Source organism: Panthera onca, chromosome C1 (assembly GCF_046562875.1).
Source record: "Panthera onca isolate mPanOnc1 chromosome C1, mPanOnc1 haplotype 2, whole genome shotgun sequence".
NCBI classification, from domain to species: Eukaryota; Metazoa; Chordata; class Mammalia; order Carnivora; family Felidae; genus Panthera; species Panthera onca.
Window position 1 is genome coordinate 39,463,736 of NC_138346.1, and position 11,264 is coordinate 39,474,999.

General features: G+C 32.8%; 1 protein-coding gene across 4 annotated transcripts in view; it reads left to right on the top strand.

Moving 5' to 3' along the window:
• The window catches only part of STK17B (serine/threonine kinase 17b), a 31,686-nt gene extending 20,698 nt beyond the window's left edge, over positions 1-10,988 (top strand). For all 4 annotated transcript variants that reach the window (XM_078451062.2, XM_060622744.3, XM_060622746.3 and 1 more), the window contains 5 exons: positions 854-998; positions 2,790-2,916; positions 4,587-4,635; positions 5,822-6,001; positions 7,828-10,988. In XM_078451062.2, the coding sequence (XP_078307188.1) occupies positions 854-998; positions 2,790-2,916; positions 4,587-4,635; positions 5,822-6,001; positions 7,828-8,110 (784 nt within the window). In that variant the 3' untranslated portion in view covers positions 8,111-10,988. The remainder of the gene's footprint in view (positions 1-853; positions 999-2,789; positions 2,917-4,586; positions 4,636-5,821; positions 6,002-7,827) is intronic.
• Positions 10,989-11,264: the final 276 nt, after the last annotated feature.

Consider the following 11,264-nt stretch of genomic DNA (forward strand, 5'->3'; position numbering starts at 1 on the left):
AACCATGAGATCATGACCCGAGTCAAAGTCAGACACTTAGCTGACTGAGCCACCCAGTCACCCTACTTGAGATGTTCTTAAATATACCTTATAAATTTTTGAATAACCATCTGGGGGGGGGGGGGGAGGAGGGTTTGCATTTTTTTAGATTTAATCTTCAAAAAAAATGTATGGGTGCCAGAGTGACTCAGTTGGCTGAGCGTCCGACTCGATTTCGGCTGAGGTCATGATCTCAGGGTCAATGGGATCAAGCCCTGTGTTGGGCTCCACACTGGGCATGGAACTTGCTTGGGATTCTCTCTCTCTCTCTTTCTGTCCCTCTCCCCTGTTTGCACTCTCTCTTAAAAAAAAAAAAAAATCTATTGAGCTCAGTTATGACTCTGTTTTACAGGTGGTGAAAGACAAATAAATGACTGATCCTAGTTATATTGCTGGTAAATAGCAGATCTGGGATTTAAATTTATATCATTTGATTCCAAACCAAGGGCCTTTTTTCTATGCTTTTGTCAGCATTGTTTAGATTTTCAATTCTTTTAAAAATAATAAAGATTTGGGAAGCTACAGTACAAGATACTGGTTAAGAATGCAGATTTTTGCCCATATCATACAGACTCAGGTTCTGGTTTCCTGTTTACTATGTTACCTTGTACAAGTAGCTTAACCTCTTTGTACTTATTTCTTCATCAGTCAAATGGGAATAATAACCCACATAGTTGTCATGAGAATCAAAAGTATATGTATCTATAGAGAGAGACTAGATAGCTATAGCTTTTACTTAACAGTTTTACAGTATTTAAAAATTGTCATTTTTAGGTCAATGATTTTCCAAGTTTCTATTTGAATTTTATTTCAGTGCTGCAGGTGGAGAAATTTTCAACTTGTGTTTACCTGAGCTGGCTGAAATGGTTTCTGAAAATGACATTATCAGACTCATTAAACAAATACTTGAAGGAGTATGTTATCTACATCAGAATAACATTGTACATCTTGATTTAAAGGTAATGTACCATATGATTTTAAGTAATATAGCATCTTTTTTCCTTCTGCTCTTGGGATGCATAATTGCAAGCTGGATTTGGTAGGAAGCAACAGTCAGATTATGACTCTCTGTACTGCACTGGGTGCACTTGTGTATGTGTGCTACATGGACTTAATTTTGTATTGGCAGAGAGGAGAGGACTGCATGTGCGAGCAGATCAAATTAATCACTGGGCTCTTAAAAACCATCATTCCTCCCTGTTCTAATTCTTCAATCATTGTACCCCATCCCACTCTTACATCCTGGATTTCTCATCTTGTAAAACTGCCCCATCTCTAAAATACTCTAGCCTAATCTCCATCTCTGAAGATAACCTCCTTCTAGTGCTCATTTCTTTGCTCCCATTATATTCATTCATTTTTCCCTTGAGATGTTTAGTCTTTTGGCCCCTCCATTTTTGCCCCCCAGACCATTCAGTCCCCTTACTCAAGCCCTGAAATACCATTTTAAACTCTTACGTTATTATCCTTTCTCTTTATCTTTCCTCCACAGCCACCCAAAATCTCAATCAATCTGTGTCTTATTTTTTGAACATTGGATTCTTCTCTTTCTATATTGTCTCCCTTTGCATGATCCTTTGCCCTTCACTACCACTTTCACCATAATGATGATTCCCAGTTCTCTTTCCTATAGCCCAGACTTCTCTCCTAAATTCCAAATTATTTTCTTCAACTGCAAATTAGGTACCATTTGGGTATCTTGTACAAACTTTGTCTCAAAATTTGTCTCAAACTAGACTTTCTTTCTTTTTCTTACCCCATTTTCAAAAGAAAAAACATGTTTGTCTGTGTTGGGCCCCCCTCTGGAAGAGGGTAGTGTTAAGTACCTAGCAGCCCTGCCATGTCCCCTACCAATAAGCTGTTGTAAAAACAACAATATGGTACATATCCAGACGATCATGCCCCCACAAACTTGCTGTTGGGTCTTTCTCCTGCTAAGGATAAACCAAGTGTATTACATAACACCACACAGCACTTGAGGTTGGGGATGGGAAATAAACCTGGCTTTGTATATCCTAAAGCCTGTGGTTGACAACAGTAGATCTAATTACCCTTACCTCTTCTCCTTTAATGTCTCTGTGATTTAATAATAAACAAGCATTGGGTTTTCCTGAAGTTAGACTTAGAATTCTTCTCACAGACTTTGGGAACAGCACCTTGGCAACTATTTGGGTTATGACTGTGGCAAGGAATTTTGTAATAGACTTCAGCAAAGTCTCTTGGTTCTGGGAAGCAGTGGGTGACACTTCCCATGCATCAATATATCTTATTGTCTAAGCTAATAGACCCAGAACCATCATACTGAACCATTTTCTGTTTCTGGAAAAGTATACATTTTTTATTCCTTCATACTTTCTTTCATGCTGTTCCCTAGAGTGCCTTTCTAACCGGAATACTCCTATTTATTCTGTAAGGTTCAGCTTAAATATCATCTCTACAGCAAAAGGTTCTTAGACTTTATAATAGGCAGAATTAAGTAGTCTCGTGTTTATTATTCAGTTTATCTCATAATCACTCAATCTGTATATTCATCTAACTTTGTTTTCATCCAAACTAAGAATCCTTTGAGTATAATTTTACCTTTATTTATCATTGAGCATAAAGCTTTTGCTAACTAGTAGTTCAGTAGATGTTTGGTGAATGACTTAATGAAATGTGTAATAGCTAAACATTTAATTTACTTCCCATCTGAGACAAGTACTCTTTTATTGTTGTATATTACTTACCAATTTTTATTATGCTTTATTTAGCCACAGAATATATTATTAAGCAGCATATACCCTCTTGGAGATATAAAAATTGTAGATTTTGGAATGTCTCGAAAAATAGGGAATGCGTGTGAACTTCGGGAAATTATGGGAACACCAGAATACTTAGGTAAGAACTTCCTTTCATTTTATACACCATTTTGAAATTTATCAACTAAATGTTATCTCTATAAAGCCATATTTTAGAGCATGTAATTCCAGGATTTATTTGATTCAGGTATTTTAATGCATTGAAATTTGGTTATGACACAATAAATGAACTTTAGTGAATGTAGGACCATTGAGACATTCACAACAATTCACATGACATTGGACATGTAAATTCAGAAGTTAATGTTTGTGTGTAACAGTTTATTACATAAAGAAAAATGGATGAAGGGGAAGTTAGGGAACAGGAGAAAATGGAAAAAAGAGGAAAACAGGCAGTCACACGGCCCAGTCATTTTTACCTTTGAAGCCTGGGTGTTGGATAAATGTCATTTCTATTTGTGTCCTGGTCCCAACTCTGAAGCTGTTTATAAATATACATCATCTTCAGTTTTGCAAGAATTTTTAGCAGGACTACTTGCTTTTTGTTGCTGCTGCTTAAAAATGTGAGGTTTTGCCTAGGGTTGTAAAAGGAGGATTTTGAAGAAAAAGGATGTCAAAAAAAGATCTTATGATTAGATAATCTGGGAATATTGTACTATATCAACAAATAAAATCATGCAGGTGAAAAAAATTTAAGTTATATGAAGCAGCACATAAATTTATTTTAATTTATAAAATTCATCTTTTTGCACTTTTTTGTTGTTGCTTATATTGATACCCCCATGCAAGTATTGAAAAGATACAACTACACAGAACAGGTGCGACTCAGCAAGGCAGCTGACTTTCCTCAAATGAAAACAAAACAAATTACTAACTTTTGAATGCAAATAGGGACAATAGTGTCCTAGAATAAATGCTCGTAATTATAGATAACACAGCTCACAGAAGTATGTATAGGGTGGTACGTTGTGTGATGGACAGACAAATATATGACTCAAAGTCTTTATTAATAAAAATGTTAGGCTTTAGGAAATAATTTTTGTGAAGCAAAGTTATTATTCAAGCATAAATCCTAGTTTGGCCTCTACTAATTTGAAATTTATGATAATCACAAGATATAGAGAATTTATTTTGCACTTAAAAAGTTGGCAGGGAAGAAGATGATGGGAAGTTAATTACATAGGAAATTAGGTTTTTGATAGTCTAAGAGGGATATTGAATCTACTTGAAAATGTAAAGCCCTTCCAGAATGCATAATTTACTCATAATGTTGTTGTAAATATATATGATTCTCTTTACTCTGAAAAGAAAAACTTCAATATAATAAAATAACACAAACTAATTTTTAACAGAGTAATCAAACTACAATTTTTAAAAAGATTCCAGTGTCTAAAATTTTACTTCTTCATAATTGTTTTTCCTGAGATTGATTTAATGATTAAAAACATTCCTCCATAGCTACTGGTTATTCCAAGAATATTATTTGTGCTTTTGAACCTTCTGAGTATATATATAATTTGCTCAACATTAGATATGTTTAAATGTCCAATCACAGGATAATTAATACTATGCTAAATTTCTATCAATTTGATATTATTCTTTAAAATTAAAGCAGTTTTATTATTATAATTGTATATAATATATATTATAATTTTACATATATATACTAAATATATATAATTATTGTAAAATAATTTTCATGTTTTTAAATTTGTCAGTATTGAATTTGAATTTTATCTTTGCTTTCAGCTCCAGAAATCCTGAACTATGATCCTATTACTACAGCAACAGATATGTGGTAAGATTTTGTTAGTTACCTAAATGCTTTCATTAAAAGTTTGGTAGAATATATATTCTGCGTTTCTTTGATTCCAAAGAAATGTAAATAATAAGGCTTTCTATAAAAGATTTTTTTGAAGTATCATTACTGTGCCACAAGAAGGCATTTATCTGTACATTCTTTTTAAGTAATACTTTGGCTCTGAGCCAAAAGTATAGAAATAAATAGGAAGATCCCTTTCCTGAAGGAAGACTCGGTCTAATAAAAAACGAAAATAGTTGTAGTACTGTGTGATATGTTCTGTAATAAGGTAAAATACTTAATGAGCATGGAGGAAACAGTAGACAAGCACCAGATGGGAGATACCTAATCTAGGTCTAGATGAACTGGAAAGGTATTTGGTATGGAGAAAATGAAGTCAGGTTTATACAAAAGTTTAGTTTTAGGAGATTATATTTCTAGGGCATTGTGAGTTTCTGTGGCAAGCAAAATCATATTTTGAATATCAGATGTCATAAGGAGTAGAACGGGAATTGATACTAGAACTTTAGCTGGGAACATGGTGGGGGTCTGACTCCATAGTCCAAGTGGAAGAGTTTAGACTTGTTCCCTGTGTTCCATGGAACTGTAATGGGCTTGCCAAGGAAAAAAGGTCCTACGGCTAAATAAGTGGGAAACATGCACTGTATGTGTTGTCTTTTTCTGCCTCCTAAGCATCAGACTTCTCGTGAATGTGTTTAAGGCTTTGAAAAGTCTTGCAATGAAAAAAAATCCACCTATCCAATTTTGTACTTTGCTAAACTTGCAGACTCTGTTTGCAGAGAACTTCTGTTTATGTCGCACAGATCATTAATATGTCTTTGGGTACCATTTAGGAAATGCTGCCCTTTGAGCAGCTTTGTGTACTCAATAAGGGTGTCTGAATGAAGGGCAGACTATAGATATCATGCTATATATTTGATACATTATATTTATAATTATGTAACATGTATATTCCCCTTATATTCTCTTTCTGTGAGGCAGACTTTGAGATAACACAGTTATTTTAGTTTTAATAATATAGGAAATTTGAAAAGCAATTTAAAGTCTATAGTTTACAAGTTCTGAGGACAGGAATCTGCTAAGTATCAATTTTACTTTATATAAATGTTTTCAGATTAACATATGTTTTAAATTCCCCTCTTCTCCCTTCTTTGTTTTTCAGGAATATTGGCATAATAGCATATATGTTGTTAACTCATACATCTCCATTTGTGGGAGAAGATAATCAAGAAACATACCTCAATATTTCTCAAGTTAATGTAGATTATTCAGAAGAAACATTTTCATCGGTTTCACAGCTGGCCACAGATTTTATCCAGAGGCTTTTAGTAAAAAATCCAGAGTAAGTTATAACATTAATGTGTTTAAGTACAATTACAAAATGAATCCTATGTCTGTTAAGAAAGATATATTCTAAAACAGTATACAGCTTAAAAAAAAAAAAATTAAAAAAAATAAAATAAAATAAAAAAATTTTTAAAAAAGGGGCGCCTGGGTGGCTCCGTCGGTTAAGCGTCCGACTTCGGCTCAGGTCATGATCTCATGGTCCATGGGTTCGAGCCCCGCGTCGGGCTCTGTGCTGACAGCTCAGAGGCTGGAGCCTGTTTCGGATTCTGTGTCTCCCTCTCTCTGTGACCCTCCCCCGTTCATGCTCTGTCTCTCTCTGTCTCAAAAATAAATAAACGTTAAAAAAAATAAATAAAATAAAACAGTATAAAATTATTAGAAGTATGCTCTCAAGTTTCAGATAAAATGGGAAGAGAGGTGGTATAAGAGATCATTAAATACCAAATCTATAACTTCAAACATGGTAAATACAAAACATACAGCAGGAAATTTTGGAGTGAAGAGAAGATTTGGGTTATTTCTCTCGCAACCTGCTACTAAACCCTGAAATTCCCTAAAAGAAATAGAAGGTTTACAATACACGTGGCTGGCTGCGATAGACTTTGTTGTGACTAATATGTAGTCAAGTAATTATAGTTATATGGGAAGTGTAAATTACTGATTGTCAAACGTTTAAGAATCGAATGCTCTTTGACCACCTGCAAAAGAAGGGGATTTGAAACCATGGTTTAGGACTCTTACTTCACTCATTGGCAACTCAGAGCCAGGACAATTCACTCAGAGCAGGAAAAGAAAAAGTTGGCCTCCCATTTCTTTACCCAGAGCAGCCCCGTTTACTTTAAAATGCCTTGGGCTCGGATCCTGGTTTTGTTGCTGTCAGGTCTTTTATCTCTGACCTTTACTTAATCTCCTGGAGGATTCAGTTTCTTATCAGTTTAAGGAAGAAGAACTCACGGGTTTGCTAATTATTTTATTGGCTTAATGCAAATCCACACAAATTTTCACTGGCCGTGTTTTGGACATAAATGGTTATTTAATAGTAGTATAGTAGTAAAATTGCTTCTGGTTATTTTCTTAAATAGTTTTTTCCTTAGGTTCTAAAATTTTAAAATGAGCCATTAAGTTTTTAAAATCAAAAAACGAACATAAAAATTTCTATAGTGAGTAAATTCACTTCTTTATAATCAGAAAAAAAATGAACATAAAATGATCATAAAAGATGAAGATAAAGACTAAGAAAACATGTTGTAATGGAAATGGTGATTGTGTTAAGGTTGTAGGTCTGACTATAGATAGGTATTTTCCTAACTTTTGAAAAATTGTGATATTTGACCATATTATTTTCAAAAGAGAAAGCAAAATGTAAAAACTCAAAATACTGGATAAACATCATTCAAGAGCAGCCTGTATTTTTGAGATTTAACAGTATTGCTTTTAAGAACACAGAATAATAGATTATAAATTACATGTTTTCCTTCATAGTTTCATGTCTTTATCTCTTTAAAGATATTCCTTTATCCTTTATTCCTTTATCAAGGAATTTTATAATTTTACTAATTTTTACTTGTGAGGCTTAACATATGTCCTCAAGCTTTTTGTCTAGTCTTACCTGTAAGCTCCATGATGAATTGAATTTTCAGCACATGTCAATATTAAAGAAACTCTAGGTACTACAATTTTGGTATTGTTATTCCCTCTATACTATGAATATGTGTTATTTTCATAATAAATTAAAAAAATAAGTCTATAGTGTATCAAACTGCAGATGTTTCCAACTTGATTTTTAGTTCTCCATTTTCACTTGATGCTTTCTTTTCAAAGGAAAAGACCCACAGCAGAAATCTGCCTGTCTCATTCTTGGCTACAGCAGTGGGACTTTGGAAACTTATTTCACCCTGAAGAATCTTCCACTTCCTCTCAAAGTCAGGATCATTCATTAAGGTCCTCTGAAGACAAAACTTCTAAATCCTCTTGTAATGGAACCTGTAGTGATCGAGAAGACAAAGAGAATATTCCAGAGGATAGCAGCATGGTTTCCAAAAGATTTCGCTTTGATAACTCATTGCCCAATCCCCATGAACTTGTTTCAGATTTGCTGTGTTAGCACTTTTCTCTTTGACTTACTGGACTGAATTTGGAATTTGAAATCTACTCCAATGTGAGATTGTGGTTTGTAGCTTCATTTATGGCATGTTTATTTTGTAAATGCACTTTTGCATAGAAGTGTTTTAATGCCAAATTATTAGTAACAAGCATAATTTCGTTTCCTGTTCTGAGATACTAACTCTTCAGAGAAGAAAATATTTAAATATATGACAAAAATAAAGCTATGCATGTGAGTTTACATGTTAATTGAAGAATTCAAGTTCAAATGGATTTATCAAAATATTTTACAGGTGAGGAAAACATTGATTCGGGTTTATATTATGGTTGATATAAAACTGAACAAAACGAAGACATTTGAATTCAATAGGTTCTATGAGGTAAGTTCTATATACATGCCTCTACTGACAAAATTTTATTAGGATAACAATGTCAAGTTTAAGCAAGAATATTTACTATTTTTATAGATGTGGGATATTTTATATTTGAAAATATTTCAATCACAAATATTTTGAAACTGCCTAAGATTTCCAGGATATATGATCTGCTACATGAGACAAGTCCTTTAACCAGAGCAAAGAGGGAAATTATAAACCCAATTAGGGATATTCTATACAAGTTGGAGGAAAAAAAAAAAAGCAGCATGGTATCATTTTTTTTTTTGACTCAAATGTCTTGCCCTCTCTCATCATACTTCAGATTTAATAAGGACTGAAAGATGGAGACTTAGATTGTACACAGGTGTAGAGGATTTTCATCTTCCAGAATTTCTGAAGTAGAAGATACTTAAGTAAGACTGCATGTGCTCTATTTTGGGTGGCCAAACATATTTATTAATTGAGCGTAGAAGAAAATGCTGACTTATTTCAGCAACTTACAGAATTTTAGATGTTTTCTAAGTCTTAGGATGTAAGCCAGTCATTCAGAGTTCTAAAAGTATACATAAAAAAATATCACAGTACCAGTAAGACTGTTAACACAGTGCCAGAGTCCACAACAGCAAGGTGGATGTGATCATAAAACCTGATGACATTATGCTCTTCTAAAGTTCTTAGGTAAAATTCCAGTGAGTGATGAGGCCCAGCAGAGGGCCATCTGCAGGGTAGCCTTATAATGGTCTTTTGTTGGAACCAATGCAAGAGTCTAAGGACAGAAGGGTGGCTGGTGACTGTTTAGTGATAATAAAGGGAAGTTTACTCCTTTTATGGTTATCTTTGATGATTTTGCACCTGGTTACTATCAAAAATTCTGTTATATTATCATGTTAGGATAATTACCTCATGATCATGTTACTATATCAAATTAAATTATATTTTGACAAAAAAAATTCTTGAGTTTTCCCCCCCTTGAATTACATATTACTGTAAAGTCTTTAACTTTCTGAAATTTGATAAGACTCCAAATAACTTAAAACTGTTTTTAATAGCCATCAGTTCACTTTATTTGACTAAATGGTGAATTCCTTTTAAATCTTTAGCATGCCTTAAAGAAAAAGTTATTTCTACTTGTGTGTGTATATGTGTATATGTATAGGTGTATGTATTTATGTATAGATAGATAAAATATATAGTCTTTAGACAACTTTCTCTTAGAGATTCTTTGCTGTACTATATTGTGTTCAACTCAGGTGCCAAAGGAGCTCTCTTCTTATGGACATGTAAATATACATTTAAATTCTTTAAGAAATAGTTTGTTGGTTCAATAAACTAGCCATTGCAAAAGCTAAATTGGGCTCTTGTATATCTAAAACTGATGAGTTTTTTCTAAATTGTAGATTGTCTAGTTATTTGCCTTCCATATTAAGCTAATGCAGGTAAAATTTAGCAAGCCATTGGTGAAAGAGGATTTTTACAAAAGATCATATTTTATTTTTAAATTTCTAGAGGAATTATGCCATAGTAAAAATTAAAAATAAAAAAGTGTTTGAATTTTAAATTATAAGCTGATTCTTAAAAAATATTTTATGCCAGCTTTCTTTTAATATGAAGAATCTTAAAATAGTTCATCTGCTGCCCCTTAGTTACTAGAATACACAGAGTTGTAAATTTCCGTACCTTTTTTCCTAGCAATTTTTATTACAAAAACGTAACAAGGAGTTGCACAAACAGCATACAAATTCAGTTTTTTTCATAAAGGTTAATTTAAATATTTTCACTGTTTGAAATGTGAAAATAAATTAAACCAGTATTTAGGGAGAACTTGTTGACAAATGACTCAATTCTTATTCTTTTTCTCCCAAGGTTGAAAACAAATATCAAAAGTAGATGATGTATCTCATTAAAGCAGGAATCTTAGCCCCTCTGAGGTGACCAGATGTCAGTAATGCTTAAACACATCTGAAAATTAATGTTAAATTGTGGTGTGTTTATAAAGTTTAATAACTTTGCTTTTTGGACAGATAGGATTAAAAAATAAAGTACAGATGACAGTTACGATTGTCATTTTAATTTTTTCCCCACGGTCAAGTTAACTCTGAGCAGTAAATTTATAGGGGCACTTTAAAGAAGTAAGCAGTATGTGTTCTACAGTCTGTAATGAGATTAGGCGCCTGTCCCAGAAGGTACATCAAAACATTGCTTCCTTTAAAGAAAGTCTTGTTATAAAAAGTCAGCTGATTAATGATATAGTTCATTTTTATTCTGGCACAAGTTTTTTCTTTCATTTGGAATGGGTTGCTAATAGCTCATGGACCAGACTTTGAATAGCTTTGCTCTAAACAACATTTATAAATTGATATCTTATAACTGTTTACATTTCTTCTGTTTATTTTTGAATTTAGATTTTTATATCTGTCTTGGAAACTTGTCTTTATTTGTTGTTGTGTAAACAATTGTTCTTTAATTTCAAATTGTATTAAAATTAAGTTATCTGACTTCCAATTTGGAGAATTATTATCAATTTAGAATTTTATAAGACTTTAAAGAAGTTTAAATTCTAATTGTAAATTTCACACAAATTACAACTGCCCATCTTAACTTTCATTAAATAACTGTGTTGCTTAAGCATACTGACTGACATTATTATAAATACTTCAGAAAAAAAGTATATATATATAGATATACACACACACACACACACACACACACACATATATATATATCAACTTAATGATCCTTTTGGTTAAAATTAAAAAGTGCTTTTTTACATTTGTGACT